The 21,561-nt window shown below is 42.2% G+C and overlaps 1 protein-coding gene and 1 long non-coding RNA gene across 2 annotated transcripts in view; both read left to right on the top strand.

The window, feature by feature from the left end:
- Window positions 1-10,684, top strand: part of zgc:153039 (uncharacterized protein LOC767698 homolog) — an 82,045-nt gene extending 71,361 nt beyond the window's left edge. The window contains exons 11-13 of the mRNA XM_034700926.1: window positions 2,286-2,460; window positions 6,654-6,800; window positions 7,730-10,684. Coding sequence (XP_034556817.1) covers window positions 2,286-2,460; window positions 6,654-6,800; window positions 7,730-8,682 — 1,275 coding nt within the window. The 3' untranslated portion in view covers window positions 8,683-10,684. The remainder of the gene's footprint in view (window positions 1-2,285; window positions 2,461-6,653; window positions 6,801-7,729) is intronic.
- A 3,412-nt stretch (window positions 10,685-14,096) lies between these two features.
- LOC117825216 lies at window positions 14,097-20,383 on the top strand. Its single transcript, XR_004633804.1, has 3 exons — window positions 14,097-15,226; window positions 18,823-19,392; window positions 20,279-20,383. It is a non-coding gene; the product is annotated as an uncharacterized LOC117825216 (long non-coding RNA).
- Window positions 20,384-21,561: the final 1,178 nt, after the last annotated feature.

The following is a 21,561-nucleotide window of genomic DNA, read 5'->3' as shown; positions in this document are numbered from 1 at the left end:
GCAGGCCTGAAAATGCAACACAGACAGGGTCATCCTTAAATTTCTGAACCTATTTGTGTATTGAAGAATGCAAAAGCAAGAAAAGCAATCCCTTAAAGATACTGTTCATTGCTCAAAGAATTGCCTCCTGCAGCTTTAGCATGGTGGGCATGTCATCACTGAGCTAATGGTCATTAATTCCATTTAGGGTTTAACCTGAGTGATAATCATTCCTAGTAGACTGTAGGTTTAGATTTAATGTTTGGTTCCACTTGGTTTCACTTCTGTAATGGTACCTTGATGCCACCTCTTCAGAGCATGAGCAGAATTCTAATGATGGTTCTGTTGGAGGGTTCACAGCTGAGTGTATATATATATATATATATATATATATATATATATATATATATATGACCCGTACTGTATGTGCACGTCTGCTCATGTGTGCACACTTCATACAGTAAACAGTTTGGTGTATGCAACAGTGGCTGATCCTCGTGGGGTATTGACAAGTGGTGTAATACAACTTGGCACACAGAGCACAGCTGATGGCTTAGTCAGCCCCCCAGAGCAAGACTAGATCCAGTCCAGAGGAAGACTGATTTGAAGGATTCTGAGTTGATTCCTGTATCAGTGTAATGTTGGTTTTGTCATTACCTCACCACTTAACAAGGAGGTCTTGAGACTTTTGCTCGAGTACAAAAATGGATGTAAAAAACTGATTATGAAAGATTCATGATAACTCTTCTACCTGCTGGTGCTGTTCTATCCATCCATTATCTATACTTATAATATCTTGTTTATTGTGAAGGAAGGTTCAGAGCCAGTCCCAGCTGTCATTGGGCGAGAGGCAGGGTACACCCAAGCTGCAACTTCCAGCTGCAAGAATTGAAAACTGCAATTCTTTGAGCATCCACTTGAGGCTGGCTCTGAAAGTACCTCAAACCACATACATACCAATTAAAAAAAGACCATCTTTACAGCAGAAATAGACATGTTTACAGCCTGGTACAAAAGACGAGTGTAGTCTAGAAAGCTCATTTCTTGATCGGCACACACTGTACATGGGGTTTCGAAGATATTAAGATTATGAGGCACAGCTGTTAGCGAGAAGGGTCAAAGCCCGCCTCTGTACCTCACACTAACTCCATAGAAGTTAGGTTGAGTTCAGCATTTCCAATATGGCTCCCGCCGATGTTCAGCTTCAGAAACAGACGGTTGACGTCACAGATACTACATCCATTTATTATACGGACTATTAGTACACCTTATAGGTTGCCAGTCAATCAATGGACTGACATAAAGAAACATAAAACAACTTGCTAGTCTCTGATATTACATTATAAGTGGTGACGTCTGTTGTAAGAAAACTTGACATGACATTACTTAACCTGGAATATAAAACGATCCCACCATATATCAGATGGATTTGGAGAATTAAAAGGCTCTCTTAAGTAACAGAAACAAAGCAAATGTTTGGTTTTTTTCAGGTGGCTAATTCTTCTGCAAATAAATCCTCAGATCTTTTACTCAAATTATTCAAGTTCAAGCTGTAAATGAAGAACTTTAAATGTTAAAAGCTCCAGAACGACTCCAAAAAGGGACCTTCTGTTGTATTAGATAACTGTTGCAATTTGTGAAATTTCTGATATGAAAACTCTTCAATAAGTTATTTTGTGAAGCAGCTGAGGACCTGCTTTAAGTATGTTTAGTAACATTTTAATGTTCCCTTTATAATAAAGCTTCTGATAATCTTTACTTCAGAACTAAATCATAAAATCAACCTGAGCCTGTGTTGGTTAAATTACATACTTCCATCTGCATCTCATTTGACTTTCAGATTAGTTCATTAACCAACCCTCATTATATTTCTAACTAAAGTGATTAATTCAACAAATGTATTTTCTTTATGCATAAGAAATGAAACACAGTATAGATGTGGAAGTCATTATTGGGTTTGTTTAGGCTGTTACAAGAACCCCGAGTGAAATCTGAATGCACCAATGATCCATAAAAGTTACTTCCCCTTTCTGCACACGTCTCCGTCACGTAGACAGAAAGCAAAACATATAGCAGACATTAAACGTATGAAAGAGCTCGTCTTTATATACAGCCTCTTTCTAATTACTTGATTAGAATTCTGCTGTGATTTTGAAAGCATGAGTAATGTCACATTAAATCTGAAGGCTGGTAAATGTGTTTAATTCAGCGTAACACGCTAAAACATTTGCACACACACGTGGCGTCTCAATGCGCTCAAGGTTTTGGGGTCAAGACCTCTGATTACCATCTCTGCTCTCTTATAGGTGCGTAAGTACCTGCTGATGCTGGACGTGAGGAAGGACCATGTGAAGTTCTGGCGGCCTCAGGTCCTGCTGATGGTTTCCAACCCTCGCAGCAGCGTGGGCCTCATCACCTTCATCAACGACATCAAGAAGAGCGGCCTCTATGTGCTGGGACACGTCCAGCTAGGAGATCTCAGTAAGACCATAGATCGAGAAATACAGATAGGTGCATTTCGACCAAGAGTTCCGGGGTCTTTTAGCCCGCAGAACAGCTTTACCTAGAACTAAAAGGTTCCTGTGCCCCCATTGTTGTCTGTGTTTCGACCGAGGGCTGAAGTCCTGGGTAGATTGTGCAAATCAGGCCAGTGATGTATGGAGAAAAAAAAGTAAATGTACTACACCACCAGACCAGTAGAGGGCAGTAAAACAAAGACGAAGGCCATTCATCACAAATTACACCATAGAAGCAGACGGACAGGCAGGTATCATTATGAGCAACACAACAGTTAGCCTGAAATCTTAATAAAAACTAAACTAGTTTGCATTCCCAGGAACTCCCTCTGTGTTTCAACAGCTGTGTAAACTCCACAAACACTGACACGTTCAGCTGAAGGTCTCCAGTTTACATGGTCACTTTTAAAACCGGAACATTGGGAGAGATGCATTCACGGTGAGCTGAGAGAAGACTACTGTTACAAGCTGCTAAATCAAGAGAATCACAGCTTCTTCTTTTGAAAAGTACACACACATACAAAAAAGATAGAACAAATAAAAACTAATGAAAGAAAGAGAAATCAAGTGAATCACAGATGTGTGTGATGTTATTGTGGACCACGGGCGAAATAAAAACACTGCGGTTAATCTACCAATTAGACACGTTCAGCATTGCAGGGGGGAGATTATCTACCCCTGAACTGAATTTAGACCCTGGTTCCACTGGTTGAAATGCACGTAGTTCCGGGGTAAAGTTCCTGCGGTCGAAAAACACCTAGTGTCTCTCTATTTGTTGATGACGGCCTTATTTACCTGAGACCTGACACTCATGATGATTCAGACTCTTACTTTGAAGCATCAACATAAGTTTGTTGTTTTCTAAACGATAAAGAAACTTCACAGTTTTGATTCCAGACATCTCTTGCATGACAAAGTTTGTTCATCAGGAGTGCTTGAGCGTTTTCTTCTGCACCATTTCTCATCCGACGCTGCACAGTGTGACAGGGCAACTATTAATTATGAGCAAAACGAATCAGTGACGGTGCTGGGATATAGTTTTGTCGCATAATTTAACATTATTATGATATTTAGATTCTGCAATGACAAAACTAAAAGCCTGTTGTTTTGACTCTCAACTTCAACATTGTTGCTGAATTTTAATAAGATATAGTTTGACGATTCTCCTCCAGGAGACGCAGTCATACTGCCACTTTACATAAGTGTCTCCATTTAGAGCTGACTTTAAATTACTCTGAAGAAATATGTAAGTATACAGATTAGCAGAACGCGTCCTTGTTTCACAGGGAGGCGTTGAATGGATCTTTTTAGCATGCTGGACTTCTCTCCATGATCCCCGCTGCTGCTTTATTTCGATGGAAGTAATCACTCACACAATGCTCCGGAGGCGTCTCCTTTCTGTTTCGACAGAAGAACACACTCTAAGATTTTAAAGGAGCAGGGTCATTGATTGTTTTCTTTGTCTTATGAGGATTTTGTTGGGGGGTTTATGTCTTGATTAGAGACTGGGACTGGCCATGAATGGAGTCTTCAGAATCCAAATCCTCTGAGTGCTTCACAGCACCGAAAAATGACAAGTTCATTAGCCAGTGAAGAGCCCCTCTCTCATTTTGAGTACTGACGAGGCACTCGGTCTGCGAAAACATGAAAGAGTCATTTATTCTGATAATCATTTTTAAGAGGAGTGTGTTTTTGAGGTCTCTATTGCTGCTCTAATGTTTTTGAAGATTATCAATTTATTCCCGCAGATGTTTGCTTTCAGGCTGAATGCCAGTTATATTTATAAGGGCTATATAATGGGAAGGAAACTCACACTGCAATGTCCTTTATTCTGTGGTATCAATTGTAGTATGAAAATATACACAGTTATCTCCAGAATCACACAGTGTTTGATACATGCACAGATACACACTTTAAAACACACTGTTTAACTTTTGAGTTATTTCAAGTGTAACACGGGACTTCCACCAGATCTATGTCCGGTCCGTCTCCAATCTGCTGCAGTCCGGTCTGGAGCAGGACCGCCAGACAGCTGGAGTCATGTGACCGAGGTTTTCCCACGGCAATCACTGGATCAAGGATTCTTCTCTTCCTCTCCTCATCATGTTGTCTTTCTGGTCCTCTGAAAACCTCTGACCTGTTGACTCCAGGCCTGCCTCCATTCTAAATGACATTTTGTTGTTGTAGTTAAGTTAAAAACAATCTACGATTGACACAGTGTTTTATTCTGAAAATTAACCGGATGTTTTCATTTTGTTTTGTGCCTGACTTCCTGTCCCGCTCCATCTGCTCTGTTGAGATTGATGCATTGTGCTCCGGCATCCGGCAAAACTAGAAGTCTTGTGTATCTGATCCGTAGGGCGCCGACCTGCCAGATCAGAGACACGGAATGCAACAGAGTGGATCCAGTGGAAGTTAAAACATTGACTAGAATAGAAACCTATCAGATCTGGTACCGTGACGGACCGGAGACAGATCTGGTGGAATTTGGCCTTTGCGTGCCTGCGTGGAAACATAGAGTCAACTCACTCTTATCAGACTCCTGTGTCACACTTTAGTTGTTTACACGTAATCTTCCCTTTCTAACCATGCTGAAGTGTTTGTTTAATCTCTGTTGTTAAAGATAAACAAGCCTCCCAACGCACCGGAGGATTAAACTCTCAAACACAAGCAACAAACACATTTGCATTTAAACCCCCAGGATAGACAGAAAGTTCTCTGTGTCTGTTTAATGTGCAGAGCATTTCTTAAAGTCAGGCCCTGACCAACCGAGTGACTTTCACTTTTCAAAACAAAACAAAAGCTCAGATTCTACTCAGCATGTGACTCACGAAAACCCCACGCTGTGTGAGCCGCAGGTGAAGCAACTGCTCTTTCAATGATCTGCCTCAAGCCACTCGTAATGGGGTTACTCAGACACTGCATGCAGTTATGGGTTGTTAATATGCTCTCACTATCAGACTATAGACATTATGAAAAAGATTTAGAATCTAGTTCTAAGAGTGAAGACTTTGCAGAGGTGCTTTTCAACCTGCATTCTTCCTAATGTCCAGCAGAGGGAGCCTCGCAGGGTGCAGGATAAAGTTTGATTGTATGAAACTGAGGTAAGAGATAAGTCTGTTTCTCACCACATTTGTAAGATCAGGATAGTTCTCCCAATGAGTAGACGCAGGAGATGCCGGAGCACGACGTATCAATCTCAACAGAGCAGATGGAGCGGGACAGGAAGTCAGGCACCAAAACAAAATGAAAACATTTTCAGAATAAAACACTCTGTGTGATCACTAGATCATATTTCACTTAACTACAACAACAAACCGTCATGATGAGCGGAGCCAGGCCTGGAGTCAACAGGTCAGAGTTTTTCAGAGGACCAGAAAGACAACAACAACAAGGCCTCGGTCATGTGACTCCAGCTGTCTGGCGGTCCTGCTCCGTGCTGCGTCCTGAAAACTCAGCTGGTGGGTTTTGACAGATGACAGAGCACGGAGCCGGCCAGGACACGGATCATGTGGAAGTCCCAGGTTAGGTCTAAAAACCCAAGATTGCAACAGACGAGATGCCAAACTTAAAGCTTTAACAGAGGAGTTCACAAACAGCTGATGGAGCAGACAGACTTTGTTTTTGCTGAACAGTTTTTGAGCTGTGCAAGTTTTCCTTTAATACCAAACACCTTAAAAAAGGTGGTGATGGAGTTTATTCCCAATTAAACATTGCAGGCACAGCAATCTGAACATTGCATAAGCACACATTGCAAAGTGATGGCTGGTAAACATATCAAATATCTTTAATATGTACGCAGAGGAGGATCAGTGTTAGGAGACCTAAAAGGTCCTGACACAACTCAAAGTACCTCAGAGGTGTCTATGAAGCTATAGATTGCTGTGTTTTGGGATGATGGATCACCTTCCCGCCTGTGTTTTTCTCTCTGTCACACATTCTGTCTGTCTCTCGTCCTTCATCTTCCCCTCTCACTGCCCCCTCATCTCAGGATCGTCTCTCTCATGCTGTCCCTTTAATTCCAGCTCTGTCACGCTGACTCTTTAACTCCCTCCTCTGACTTGGACATGTATTGTGCTTGGCCTTCTCCCTCTGAATACCAACATGCTGCTATTAAGCTGTCAGCTCATTCCTCTCTGTCATCTCCCCCTCTCACAGACACTTTACCTTCAGACCCTCTGCAGTCCCAGTACGACTCCTGGTTGTCTCTGGTGGACCATCTCAACATCAAAGCTTTTGTCAACCTGACGTTGGCCGACTCGGTGCGTCATGGAGTCCAACATCTCCTCTTCATCTCTGGGCTGGGTCAGTATCATCATCATCATGATCATAACTTGTCTCTGTTGATAAATAAGATGAGTTGACAGCCTACATGGAAATCTGGGATTAGATCTGATGATAGCCTCGGGCTGATGTGTGCTGTGATTCCACTTTTTTTTCTGAACTACATTTTTAATTCAGCCTCTGTTAGATGTTACCTTTTTGTTGAACTGTTATGTTTGCATAACTTCCTGTTTGCACAAAGACAACAAACTTTTTGGAAGTTTACCTTTTACTACCCAGGGTCAGAGTCACTCTTAAAACCTACGCATAGTGGTCTCAGTCTAACAAGTTATTTAAAGTATAACAACCAGGAGTTAGGTGCATGTTTTACCTCAGGTTTCAAAGATTTCTTTAAGTGTTTGCACTAAAACTAGAAGCTTAACTTCATTTGATTTTTTTTAGATCCTCATTTTCATTCGACAGACGTCCTCCTTATTTCAGTGACTTTGTTTCGATTGTCGCTTCAGCTCTGTGTTTATATTAAAAATGACTCTTCAGTTGTTTGCAGAAGATTCATTATAGCTTCCATTTCAACTCCACAGTAATTTGGTTTCAACGGCCACTTTGACTCTGAAGCATGCTTCAGTTTTAAGAGAATATAGAGTTTATAAATTTCTGCTTGTTCTCAGGGAGGCGTTGTTCTTTCAGTAGATCTATGTATTTTTTGTTGGATGATTTAGATTTTCCTTTAACTCATAACACAAATTCAGGCATGTTTTCCTCTCTCGTGGTGCTCCAGACTGAAGATCCGCCTCTCACTGCTCTCTTATTTTCTGTCTCCTGTCTTTAGCTCCTCCAGTTCTCCTCTGTCTCAGATTATATAGCTCTCTTGTTTAATTTGATTTGATGATTGAACTTTAACCCTCATTTGTTTGAGACTTGAGAAATGATTGATCTTATTCTCTCCTCAGGTGGGATGCGTCCTAACACCCTCGTCCTGGGTTTCTATGATGACTGTCTGCCTAAAGACAAGCTGATCGATCCAACGATTACTAGTAATAATTGCCCAAACTCTTTGGACAGCATACATGACCATGAGCAGGAGCCCCCTCTTTTCCACTTCACCTCCCTGCGGGGGTCCAGGGACAGGCAGGACTATGGTGACTTTGGGGATGGAAAGGCTCTCGGATCCCAGGAGTACGTGTCCATCATTGCTGACGCCATGAAGATGCTGAAGAACGTGGTGCTTGCCCGGTACTTCAACAACTTTGACCGAGCCCAGGCCCTGTCTCCACCCTCCCCCTCTCAGAAGAGAGTGTACGTTGACGTCTGGCCGGTCAACCTCCTGCGTCCTGACAGCTGCAGCTACGTCGACACGTGCTCGCTGTTCCTGCTGCAGCTCGCGTGCATCCTCAACATGGTGAGAGCCTGGCGCAAAGCTCGCCTACGTCTCTTCCTGTGCGTGGAAGAAGGACGAAGCGTTAGAGGCTCTGAGGCGAAGCTGGGTCAGCTTTTAAAAGATCTGAGAATCAAAGCCCAGGTGTACCCCGTGCCCTGGGACCACCAGGTGGCGCTACACTGGCAGCGACAAGGCGAGTGGGGTAAGAAACCCCAATCTCCTGATGGAAACAAAGAACAGAACAAGCTGGGATCAGTTAAGGAAGAGGAGAACGAGGAGGAGTACGTAAACAGCTTCCCCAGCAACGCCACTCGCCTGTCAGACGATTATCTGTCGGCCGTCAACAAGCTGATAAGAGACTCAGCTAAGCCCGCCCCCGCTGTGCGCTTCCTCTACTTGCCCCGCCCCCCAGCTGACACCCGCCGCTACAACACTTACTTACACCAGCTGGAGCTGCTGACTCAGGACCTGGGCCCCACACTGCTCATCCACGGCGTCACGCCGGTCATCACCACCGACCTTTGAACTGTCCCTTCTCATAGAAGCTCTTCGGGTTTAGCCACTTCCTCCTCAGCCGCTCAGATTCCTCTGAAGTGTGTCGATTATTATTTACGGTGCAATCTCAGCGGGTTTTAGTATCTCCACTCAAGACCAGACTGAGGAGCAGAAACAGTCTTTTAAATCTGATCTAAAGTTAGACCTCCTTGCTGACTGAATGATACCGTCTGCACTGCCTGAAACAAAATAGTGTTTAGAGAAACTGCCTGTTTTTAGATATTTAAAATGAAGACCTGATATTTTAATGAACTCTACAAAGATTTAAAAACTTGACACTTTTATCCTTTCTTCTTCTTCTTCTTGTTTTCTCTTCTGGTTCCTGAATCAAATTGTTTACATTTAGGTCAATCCTTTGTAAGCGTAAAACAATCAGATCGTGACTGAGTGCACCAAAGTAGAGTTAACCCTCTCAGATGAATGCTAATATACCGAGCAGGCCAGTTAAAATCACCTAATATAATTTAAATGTTTGTTTTTCATTTTAACAATTTGCACCCCATTGTGGACACTCCTCACTCGCTTACAGGCCCAGTTTTGAAGTTCTGCCTTTGACTCCTGTTGTTCCTCTCTCACAGTCCTCTGTGTAATTTCTGCAGCTTATGTTCCTTTAAATGATCATTCCATATGCATTCAGATCAAAAAGTGCCTCAGCGAGCCAAAGAGCTGAAGTTTGGACTCATTCCACCTCAGACAGAAAGTTGGACTGCGTTACACCTCGGAGCAGGAAATCTGCTTTTCTATTTCAGCAGCTTCTAACAGGAAACGGTTTGATAGTTATAGGTACTATAGAAGTTTGATTCCAGCGATTATTTCATGTGATGTCTCAGGAAGACACTCCTGTTCCTCTTCCTAATGTACTGTCCTCCTCCCTCTGTTGATCTGCCTTCTTGAAACATGTTTACAGCACCAGTAACTCCAGCAATCACCCATAATAATCTTTTTAATGTGTTTTAGATATTCTGTAACTTTTAAGACTGTATTACTCCAAACTGACCAAAGTGCTCGACAAAGTGCCTTAATGAACTTCAATATTTCATCCCTTTAAAAGTATTTGTAGCATTTAAAGTGAACCTGTGTAGTTTTTGCTGAACTTTGACCTCAAGAGGCGTTTGTAAGATAATAATGAATACTTAAACATGGCATTTACACCAGGGCTGCCCCAGGGTTACGATTCCCTCAGCTGTACTTAATCATACGTCAGCTAATGTTCATAAGAACGTCAGCTGCTATAACAGATCGGTCCAGCCCTGTGCAAATGTTTCCCACTGGGACACACATCACACTTCTTCAACAGGAAGAATCAGTGTAAATCAATACGATTAAGTAGTTTGAAAACACACAAAAAGCAGCGACTAATTCAACTCGTCATTTAAAGAGAAAGAATATTTCACTCTTTCTAGCAGAAGCTGCACAGGCTCACTTGAGGAATGACTGTTTCTTCTAATTCTGTGGCCCATAGTGTCTTAAAACCTAGAAATACGGGTGCATTTTATTTAAAGATCAGTGTCAGTGCCTAGGTTTATTATTAAAACTGATGTAAAGAGTTGAAAATATATATTTGTAGTCTCTAAAGTTTGAAGATGAATAGTTTCTTTGAGTTTGATAGATTCATCCTGACAGTCTTAATCACATCTTTGGAGTTCAGGTCCGTTTGGAAGGACAGCCGGTGCTAGGATCTGGACTTCTTTTGATATCCCTCTGTCTGAATGAGATTGATGTTTACTTGTGCCCTGATTGGATCCTTCATTTCCGTGAACGGGTTCCTCTTTTGGACACTGCACTCCTTTACAAAGCATTGACACTACATTTCATCAAACGGTCTTCATGGATTTCTGATGTTGAAATTTCAGGGGGTGAAAACAGTTCTGCAGGAAGAGATGAAATGTTCAGAGTTTGATTTCCTGTTGAAATCTGAAAACAATGTATGTGTACTCTACGAGATGTAAACTGAAATGACTGAGAAAAGAAAGTTTGTATTGGTGGTTCTTTCTTTAACTTCTCCAGGAGATTGTTTTGTGAAAGCAGATCAAACTAAAACAACTCCTCTGTTTCATTTCAGCTGAAGGCCGGTTTGTGCGTCTCCCAGCAGAGAGCTGAGGGGTTTTGTGTCTGCCACAGTTGTTTGTTCGAGGTAAACTTTGGAAATAGAAGCTGTGATAGCTCAGCAGCTCAGACAGGGAGATAGTAGAGGGTGCCAGGCGGCCAAATTACCTTGTCCTACAGTCCCCCTCGCTGCCAACCAGGCAGAAATGGATTCCATCTCCGCTCTGAGGTGAACAACAGATTGGAGAAATAAGCCCAAATAACCATCGATATCTGTTCAGGAGGAGGGAGGCTGACATTTATCACTGAGGGAAGGACCCCAGCTCTGAGAGGTGTGTGTGTTTGTGTGTAAAAAGAAATGGGTTCAGTACTTGGTTTTCTCGTTCTTGTTCTCTGAGTTTATTGAATTCTCCAAAAAGGAGAAATTACTCCGCCTTAACTACCGGAGAGGAATTGACAAATGTGTGCAATGATCAGTGAGAAACTAATGAAGTCCATAAATACATCACAAAACAAAACTACCCATTTCAACAACATAGAGTCCAATATTTAGAAATGACTCCTCATATAGTTTCATTTTTCATCTTCACTCTATTTTATTAAAGCTCTTTAAAGGCTTAAGGAGCCTCAAAACTTTGGACAGGATGTTGCTGAATTTTCTGTCTCAGAGATGGTCGGGGTCCAGTAGCTCCTCAGGCTGCTTTCACATCTGTGCCCACTAACTGTCTTTATTTTCATACTCTCAAGACCAGCCTGAGACCACACTCACGATTTTACCACAGTGTCAACAGGCACAGGTGGAAGGTATTGAACTCCTTACTGTGGATTGATTTGATGTGACGTGTGGGATCAGGTTGCCCTTTGTTAAGAATTTATCACCGTTGTTACTGGGCTTTAATCAGCCAGAGGCATTAAGTTCCCTTCTATTGTATTTTATTCTGCTTTACTCTATTCTGTTTCATTCTGCTCTGATCTGTTATTTTCCATTCTGCTTTGATCTACTCTGTTCTAATCCATTCTATTCTGCTTTGATCTACTCTGTTCTAATCTATTCTATTCTGTTCTATTCTGCTTTGATCTACTCTGTTCCAATCCATTCTGCTCTGTTCTATTCTGCTTTGATCTACTCTGTTCCAATCCATTCTGCTCTGTTCTATTCTGCTTTGATCTATTCTGTTCCAATCCATTCTGCTCTGTTCTATTCTGCTTTGATCTACTCTTTTCCAATCCATTCTGCTCTGTTCTATTCTGCTTTGATCTATTCTGTTTTAATCCATTATATTCTGTTCTATTCTGCTTTGATCTACTCTGTTCCAATCCATTCTGCTCTGTTCTATTCTGCTGTGATTTACTCTGTTCCAATCCATTCTGATCTGTTCTATTCTGCTTTGATCTACTCTGTTCCAATCCATTCTGCTCTGTTCTATTCTGCTTTGATCTACTCTGTTCCAATCCATTATATTCTGTTCTATTCTGTTTGAGCTACTCTGTTCCAATCCATTCTGCTCTGTTCTATTCTGCTTTAATCTACTCTGTTCCAATCCATTCTGCTCTGTTCTATGCTGCTTTGATCTACTCTGTTCCAATCCATTCTGCTCTGTTCTATTCTGCTTTGATCTACTCTGTTCCAATCCATTATGCTCTGTTCTATTCTGCTTTGATCTACTCTGTTCCAATCCATTCTATTCTGTTCTATTCTGCTTTGATCTACTCTGTTCCAATCCGTTCTGTTCTATTCTGCTTTGATCTACTCTGTTCCAATCCATTCTGATCTGTTCTATTCTCCTTTGATCTATTCTGTTCCAATCCATTCTATTCTGTTCTGCTTTGATCTACTCTGTTCCAATCCATTCTGCTCTGTTCTATTCTCCTTTGATTTACTCTGTTTCAATCCATTCTGCTCTGTTTTATTCCCCTTTGATCTACTCTGTTCCAATCCATTCTATTCTGTTCTGTTCTGTTCTGCTTTGATCATTCTACTCAATTACATTTTCTTCGTTCTGATCTTCTTTGATCTATTCTGTCCCATTCTATTCTTTCTGTTCTGCTTTGATCTATTCTGTCCCATTCTATTCTTTCTGTTCTGCTTTGATCTATTCTGTCCCATTCTATTCGATTCTGTCTGTTCTGCTTGGATCTATTATGTTCCATTCTGCTTTCATCTGTTCTATTCTCTTCCAATCCTGTTCTGTTCCATTCTGCTTCGATCTCTTCTCTTCCTTTCCATTCTATTGTAAAGTTTTTACCACAGTGTCAACAGGCAGTGGGGAAATGTTCGGCCGCCCTCACACAGACTGATTTCGTGTGATGTGTGTGATTAGTCGAACCCTGGTGTATCTGCTGAGAGTGAGTCACTGTTCTTATGGAGTTCTGACCAACCAGATACAAGTAATTCACACTAAATTAGCTGACATGAATTTGACTTTTTAAGTCTTCAAAGCAGGGTTAGAATTTACGTCCCACTGTAACCTTTATGGGATGTTGAACTTCTCACCTCAACCTTAAACTCTGACCCTCACGTTGGCGTTCTCATCTCAGGAGCTGGAGCAGACGCCCACTACTGTCACTATCGGCTGTTTCATACACTTCTCCAGCCCTCAGCAAAGATAGCCATCAGTGTGTGTGTTTGTGTGTGAGAGTGAATGTGCATCAGATAAGAAAGTGATAAGCAGGATCCTTTCATGGCAGCGTGTTTTATGAAGTGTAAAGTGCTTTGAGAGGTTAGGAGACAAGAAAAGTAATATAAGAAGGAGTACGGGTTGGACCTGCTGTTTTTTGGTGAGTGTCTGAATGGAGGGATTGAAGACAACTTTATAATGAAGAGGACTTTATGACTTTAAGTTTTCTGGAGGATGTTGAGTGAGGTCTGCCAAATTTTAAAAACACAGGTGGGAGTAATTATGAAACCGTTGTGTCTTTTTTAAACGACACCTGGCTGGGATAAATAATAAGCAGGATTTCACTCCACTAAGAGACGCTGCTGTGCCGATCTCTGCGGTCTGAAAATGTCCTCCCGATCACATGCCTGAGGCTCATTGACACCAAGCTGGTCCATCGCCAAGAGTTAACAAGACCCTCAAACGCAGTATATTCTTCATTCACTGTAACTTAGTATACATCTTTGAGAAGTTATTTCACCTTTATTTGGTAGAAGACAGGAAAAAATGTTATCCTACTTTATTTATCATACAGTTAAACACATTTTTAAGTGATGAAAACTTTACAAATCTACAAAACTCTGACCTTTTCTTCACATCTGTTCTTATTATTTAGTTTCTTAGTGGATCAGAGTGCCACAAATAACTTCCAAATCATCGCACACACTTTCAAATCTAATTTTAATTTGAGGATCATGAAACATCAACATGTGACACTAATTTCTCTCTGCGTAACTTCAGGCTGCAACGTTAAATTTAGCACTCCAAAACGATACGCTTATTAGTGAAGAGATGCTGCAGGCCTCCAGAAAAACAAGGGATGGGGACACGACAGATGAGGATGCTGTAGAGGAGAGAGGAAACATTGAGCTATAGGGCTTCTCCTAAGTGTGTGTGTGAGTGTGTGTGAGACCATCGTTCGCCTCAGAGTCTAACACTCTGCTCTGTCGTGTCTGCAGCTCTGATCAGAGGAAACTTGTCACTACTTTGTCACTTCCACCGTGTGTCATAACCCGAACCACCAGGTACGCCACAGGGACACACACACACACACACACACACACACACACACATGCGTCATCACTTTACATTTCCACCACACGCTTACATTTCCTGGCCCTCTCTGCATCTTCACATCCTTTAATTTTACACGACACGCAGCTTCCCCAGAGTTATCGAATGAATCAGAGGGAGGAGAGGAGGGCGGGGTGTCAAGTGGAATTTGGTCACGCTGACTCCGGATTAGACGACTAGTTGAATTTTTCCAAGGCTAAACAGACCCCGGGCTTTCCTTTTTAAAACCATCTCTGAATTCCAATACCCGGAAAGTGTGTGAGTGCACTGTGGGATTAAAGCAAGGAGAGTTCAACCTGCAGAACAGCACAGCAATCAAACACAGCCTTGGTCTGATGGCTGAAACTCTGAAGCACTTCTGTAGCATGTTTCCTACTGCATGATGCTAAAATGACACTTCTTCACATTGCATGCATCCAGGGCTTAGTGCTCATTGTAGCAACAGTTGCACAAAGAGAGAGTAAAATGTCTGTTTCTCTTTGTGCCAGCTCGGTTCATTGTGCATCGCTCTCTGTCGTGTTGTTGTAAACTGTTGTGATTCAGCATACAGCGGAGAGATTGAACAGTTTCAATGAGTGTGTTTACGTGGACGTGTGTATCCTGGTTTGATTGTGTTTCATGAGCACTCTGTTTTTGTGTTTGTGCATGTAAACAACAAATCCCTGTTGTTTGGAGAAACCTGGAAAACAAGAAGAAGAGGAAAACAGGATACAGCCGTGAGCATACACCTTAACCAGGTTTCTTTTTTTTTCTTTTAAAGATCTGTTTATTTGAATTTTTACACTTTACATACAAAAGATCGATGTGAACAATTAAAGCAATTGATGTTTTTTGTATAAGAAACAATAAATGAATGAATGAAAGAGCATCCAATAATAATAAATGATCATTTAAAATAAAAGATATATAAAAAGGAAAAGAAATACTAGGAAAACTACAATAGGATAAATAGGTTAAAGCTGGGGTTGGTAGTCAGATTTAGATCCACTTTTGTTATACTGGTTAAAATGATCTTTATGTCCTGATGGTAATCAATACATAATGTGTTCTTAAAAAAGAGCGAAGAAAAGCTGCTATCTACAGCCGGAGTAAACCTGGAAAACACCAACCAATCACCGTTTTTTGGGTGCCAAAATTTTAAACCAATCAAATCCCGTCCTGCCGTTCCGCCCGCCTCCTGGGCGTACATTTCCCCGGCGTTCACTCCCCGTCTCCTGCCGCTGCTTCCCCTGACTCTACTGACTGCCCCTCTTGCTTGACCTCAGGGCTGTCCCCTCTGACCCGATGAAGTGCTTTGCTCAGGACTGTAGTCCGGATCAGAGTCTAAAAAGCTCTCACCACGGGGGCTCTGACAAGCAGAAGAATGAATGACATTTAGTAAGTCCTACAGAAATGTAGATGTTGTAGCGTCCGTCCGGACGCTGTAAGGATGACGAGCCGATTCGTGAACACGTTGAGTTTTACTAACCGGTCACTGTCGGCCGTGATCACGCCAACCAACAAAGCAACAATCAATGTTTGAATGAATGAAGAACTTCTCCTCTTGTCTCTCCTCTCTCCAGCTCACACGCTCTACACCTCTCCTGATGCCTTCACTGACTGTCAACACTGTAGGAATTAAAAACATCTACACTGAACAGGTTTAACAAACAGTAGAGTTGTTACAGTTTTATATGTGTTAGAACTTTTCTCCTGATATCGTGTCACCAGTACAACTGGATAATGCTAGCATGACAGTTGTGAGTGCTAACAGCAGCCATGTTTGTTTGTGTTTTTAACTTTCACTATGAGAATGTTTTGGTGAGGACCGGTTTTGAATCAGTCACCATCATATGGTCGCAAGTCAGCGGCGCTCGTGTATGTGAGCGGGGGGGTGTCATTTTGGAGGAGCTCTGAGGGAGGAGGGGAGGGGTTAGACGGAGTCATGAGGAAATGCTACATTCAAACTCATGCTAGTTTTCTGAGACTACCAACCCCAGCTTTAATATATCAGTGGAAAAGGTAAAAAATAATAATAATAATTATATATATTAAAAAATAATAATAGAATGAATAAATGAATAATAATTATTATTATAATACCAAAAACAAACAGAGAAATACAATTAGAAAAAAAAAACACCACGTGATAATCTACAACGAGAACAGAACATGTTCTTTGAATATAGGTGTTGTGCTGTAGAAGGGATTCAAAACCTCAAAGGATCAAAATAAAGAAATAGTTGATGGAAAAAGAAAAAACTCTGTAACCAGCTTTATTGAGGTGCGTCCTTCAACTGCAGGGTTTTTTTAAGGTCAAAGAAAGGCCACCATATTTTAGAAATTTGTTTCTGATAGCAGCTGCTACCGGTCCACCATCGGCCCGTCACGGCACCAGATCTGATAGGTTTCTATTCTAGTCAATGTGTTAACTTCCACTGGATCCGCTCCGTCTCTGATCCGGCAAGTCGGAGCCCTCCGGATCAGATGCACAAGACTTCTATTTTTGCCGGATGCCGGAGCACAACGCATCATTCTCAACAGAGCAGATGGAGCGGGACAGGAAGTCAGGCACCAAAACAAAATGAAAACATCCGGTTAATTTTCAGAATAAAACACTCTGTGTTATCACCAGATCGTATTTCAGTTAACTACAACAACAAACCGTCATGATGAGCGGAGCCAGGCCTGGAGTCAACAGGTCAGAGGTTTTCAGAGGACCAGAAAGACAACATGGATGAGGAGAGGAGGAGGAGACATGACTCCAGCTGTCTGGCGGTCCTGCTCCGTGCTGTGTTACTTTTTTGACTTTTTTACCTGCTTTGATCAGGATGAATGTTTGTCACTTTAAAAGTAATGAGAATTATTCCGTTCCCGTTCAATTCAAACGGTTTAATGCAAACACCTTAAACCTTAAACTGATATCAAATCTGCTTTGAGTCTAATGATGTCATTTGCACGGCAGCACAGTGTTGCATCTATAGCTGACATGGTGATGTTCAGATGGTTGCTTCTGCACTCAGACCGAGAGGGATTCCTCAACTGTATTTCAGACCTGATTATGTAAACGTATTATATCTTGTTTTTATTGTACAGATTTCTGCATGTAAACACATCCAGTTTTTATATGGTTGTCCTTGGGTTCAGACTTCTCATCGTCTCTCACATCACTGCATCAAAATTGAACAGAGCAGCCGCTGGTAAAAGCACAACAATCACAGTAAAACGATCTCTCCGGCAGGGAAGATATTTACCTCTTTACCTCTGAAAAGCTCTTTATTGAAAGAAGACCGGGCACAAGTCACAGACTCCATGCCTTAGAGAAATACAGACATTATTTTGCAAACTAGAAGTGTTATAAAAGCCCAGGTTACTTACTGTAACATAACAAACACACACCAGAGGTCACACTGACAGCCCTGTTAGATTTGATTTGTTTTAACGTATAAGTGTAACATCCTCCTCTGGATACAGATTTAAAGTCACAGGCTCTTCTGCCTCCCTGTGTTTTCTGTAAGCAGGAAACTTGATGAGCTGCTTAAACTCACACAGCCAACATCTCAGCAGACTGTGTGTGCATTGTTTGAAGAAGAAAATTGAATTAGAATGAAGCTTAAAAAGCAAATCTGCAATGATTATCTGCACCTCGGCAGGAGAAAAAAAAAGTTGTGCATGTGTTGAACATCTTCTGAGATTACTGAGAGAAGATTCCTGACACACAGAAACAACCTGCTTTGTCTCTACAGCTAGTTCCCTCTTGCATGTGGGGGAAGTCATATGTAATTAGACTTTTAATCATACAAAGGCTTAAAGTTGCATTTAACAGGAAGTGTCCTCAGCTCCTCATGTGGTGTCATGTGAGGTCGGCCTGCTGGCGTCAGTGAACAGTAAATATACTTCAAGCTTCTTGTGAGATCAAGTGACAACAAACTCCATGAAACAGATCAGTAAAGCTTCGATACACACACACACACACACACACACACACACACACACACACACACACACACACACACACACACACACACACACACACACACAGTAAAATAAGTATTACAGTGTCAGCGGTGTGTGTTCTGACTCACGCTGAGCCCCACGTTGACTTTCCCATCATGCTTTTGAATATGTATGCTGAACGAGCGTGCAGAGCCACAGGTGGAGGAGCATTCCTTATTTCTTATTCTGTTTTATGTTTGACCTCCGCCGCAGCACGCTGTTCATTCATTTTCAAACACAGGTTGGACGGGATAAGGTGCATAAAGATGGCCGCCCACAGGCTGAATGTCATTAGATTTTCCCTTCACTGTCCCACCGTGCGACTCAGCCATGGTTGATTCTGTTTTATATTTTTAAGGATGATGAGGTGCGCCTGGGATAACAAAGGACGGGATGAACAAATCACATCAAATGGAACCAAGACTGAGAAGCTCTGCAGGTTTAGGAGGCCGGGCATCTGAAGCTAAAGCCATGGTCGAGGTTAAGGTCAAGGTGGTTCTTGAGCCTGGCGGGATTGTTCAGGGGTTTTTACCCTTTTCTATCCATGGATGGATCCTAGCCTTCGTGGAAGGAGGTGGAGGGATCAAAGGACTCAAGAGGTTACAGGACACCGTGGACCAAGGCACCTGAATAAATACATTAAAGAAATAAAGGAACCAAGGAAAATAAAATCTCGTCATAATTTGGTGCTTAAAAATGAAGACAGCAGATGTGCAAAAAGCTGCAGTTCCTCGAGTTTCCACTGGATGCGGGTTCAGAGCAAGCAAAATAAAACAAGCCAAAGGTTCGTTAGAGTTCGCATTTCCAAGATGGTGGCCGCCATCTTTGGGCCTCCTCAGAGACCAAGTGGGCCATGACTGAGAATCTTTGTTGCAAGAAAAGGTCTCAGCCTTTGTCATCCCCCCTGACCTCAGGTGAGGCTCCTCAGGTAAGAATGTCTGTTCTGTATGTTTGTGTCCTTGTTGTTAATGGCTTGTGTCTCCTTGAGTTGTAAGATGTAGTGAGGAGGTAGAATGGAGCTCCAGCCTTGGCAGACTCTGTAGTAATCCCATGTAATTGAACCAGCCTGAGTAAACATATTGTGTGTGATTGTGACGATATCCCTCCCCTTTATCACTCTCATTTTCACATCAGTTATCACATTTTTCTTCTCATCCACTTTCCATTTATCCTCTGAGCTGCTCCCTGCTTTCCCCCCTTTGTGTTCCCGTCCTTGTCCTCAACATTAATCTTCAGATTTCCTCGTATTTTTGTCACCTTTTGTTCCCCGACATTCTCTCTCCTTTGTCGTATTTTATAAAAGGTGCAGGAAGAAGCATTTAAACGTCGATAAATCATTACAGGAGTGAATTTTGGACATTAGGTAAATAACCTGAAAAATAAGACCATCACTTTTAAGTTTCATCCCTTCCTTCCCTCCTCTTCTACAATCCATTCATTAGCCATGCTGCCAGAGAGGCTCTTTGGGTAGTAATGATGGTTTATCCTCACTTTGTTCTGTTTTATTTTACACAAACATTCTTACAATGAAAAATCCTTCAGCTCTTCCTCTTGCACATTTAAGAGGTCAAACCTGTTTTCATTCAAATAAGGAAACATCTATTCAATCATTAGATTGAATCAGGTATAGAGATCTGCGCTGCTCAGATATAACAACACAGAAGAGCACCCTCTACTTCAACTAAAAATGAAAAGCACAAACTGAAAGGATAACACTTAGAATTTAAGTCTGTATCAGATGATTTGTTAGCTCTTCTGTTGTCCGTAATATCAATTTGTACAATGTAGTGTTTCTTACCTGGGACTCCCACCAGATCCGTATCCGATCCGTCTTCGATCCACTGCAGGACCGTTGGAGAGCTGGAGTCATGTGACCGAGGTTTTCCCGGTGTAATCCCTGAATCAAGAATCCTCCTCCTCCTCTCCTCATCCATGTTGTCTTTCTGGTCCTCTGAAAACCTCTGACCTGTTGACTCCAGGCCTGGCTCCGCTCATCATGACGGTTTGTTGTTGTAGTTAAGTGAAATACGATCTGGTGATAACACAGAGTGTTTTATTCTGAAAATGAACCAGATGTTTTCATTTTGTTTTGGTGCCTGACTTCCTGTCCCGCTCCATCTGCTCTGTTGAGATTGATGCGTTGTGCTCCGGCATCCGGCAAAACTAGAAGTCTTCAGTGGATCCAGTGGAAGTTGACTAGAATAGAAACCTATCAGATCTGGTGCTGTGACGGATTGGAGATGGACCGGACCTGCATGCTCAGAAACATATGAAGCCACAGCACAGCAGCTGATGAGTGTAACCAGAAAGACTCCAAACAAGCAGAGTTTTAACATTTACAGACACACATCCACATTTTGTTAAAACTCAAACCGCAGACTTTTGTGCGGTTACGTATCTGCATATTCTCAGATTGCAAATACTGAAACGGTATTCCTTAAACCAAAATTCTCCTTAGTCTCAAAACTGTTTTAACTCTGAGGTGTCTTTAGAAAATAAATCTCAGTCTTCATTGGTCTGTCCGACCGTCCTGTTTTTAAACTCTTAAATTATCTGGAAGTGATGTTGCTTCGAAAAAATAAATAAGTCAGAGAGCTTTTTTTAAGGTGTCGGATTTTATTTTGAACAAGTTTTCTTTCCCTCACCTGTGGTCACGAGCTGTGGGTAGTGACCGAAAGAACAAGATCACAAATGCAGGTGTCCTAAATGAGCTTTCTCCGCAGGGTGTCTGGGCTCAGCCTTAGAGATAGAGTCAAGAGCTCAGACATACGGGAGAGGCTCAAAGTAGAGCCGCTGCTCCTCCCCATCGAGAGGGGCCAGATGAGGTGGTTCGGGCATCTGGTCAGGATGCCTCCCGGGCGTCTCCCTGGGGAGGTGTTTCGGGCATGTCTGTCTGGGAGCAGGCCACGGGGAAGACCCAGGACAAACTGGCGAGATTATATCTCTCAGCTGGCCTGGGAACGCCTCAGTATCCTCCCAGAAGAGCTGGTGGAATTGACCGGGGAGAGGAGTGTCTGGGCTTCCCCGCTGAGACTGCTGCCCTCGCGACCCAGACCCGGATAAGCGGAGGAAGATGGATGGATGGATGGAAGTTTTC

The sequence above is a fragment of the Notolabrus celidotus genome, chromosome 14, assembly GCF_009762535.1.
Source record: "Notolabrus celidotus isolate fNotCel1 chromosome 14, fNotCel1.pri, whole genome shotgun sequence".
NCBI lineage: Eukaryota > Metazoa > Chordata > Actinopteri > Labriformes > Labridae > Notolabrus > Notolabrus celidotus.
Note: the sequence above shows the minus strand (reverse complement) of the source record. Positions and strands in the feature narration are given on the sequence as shown.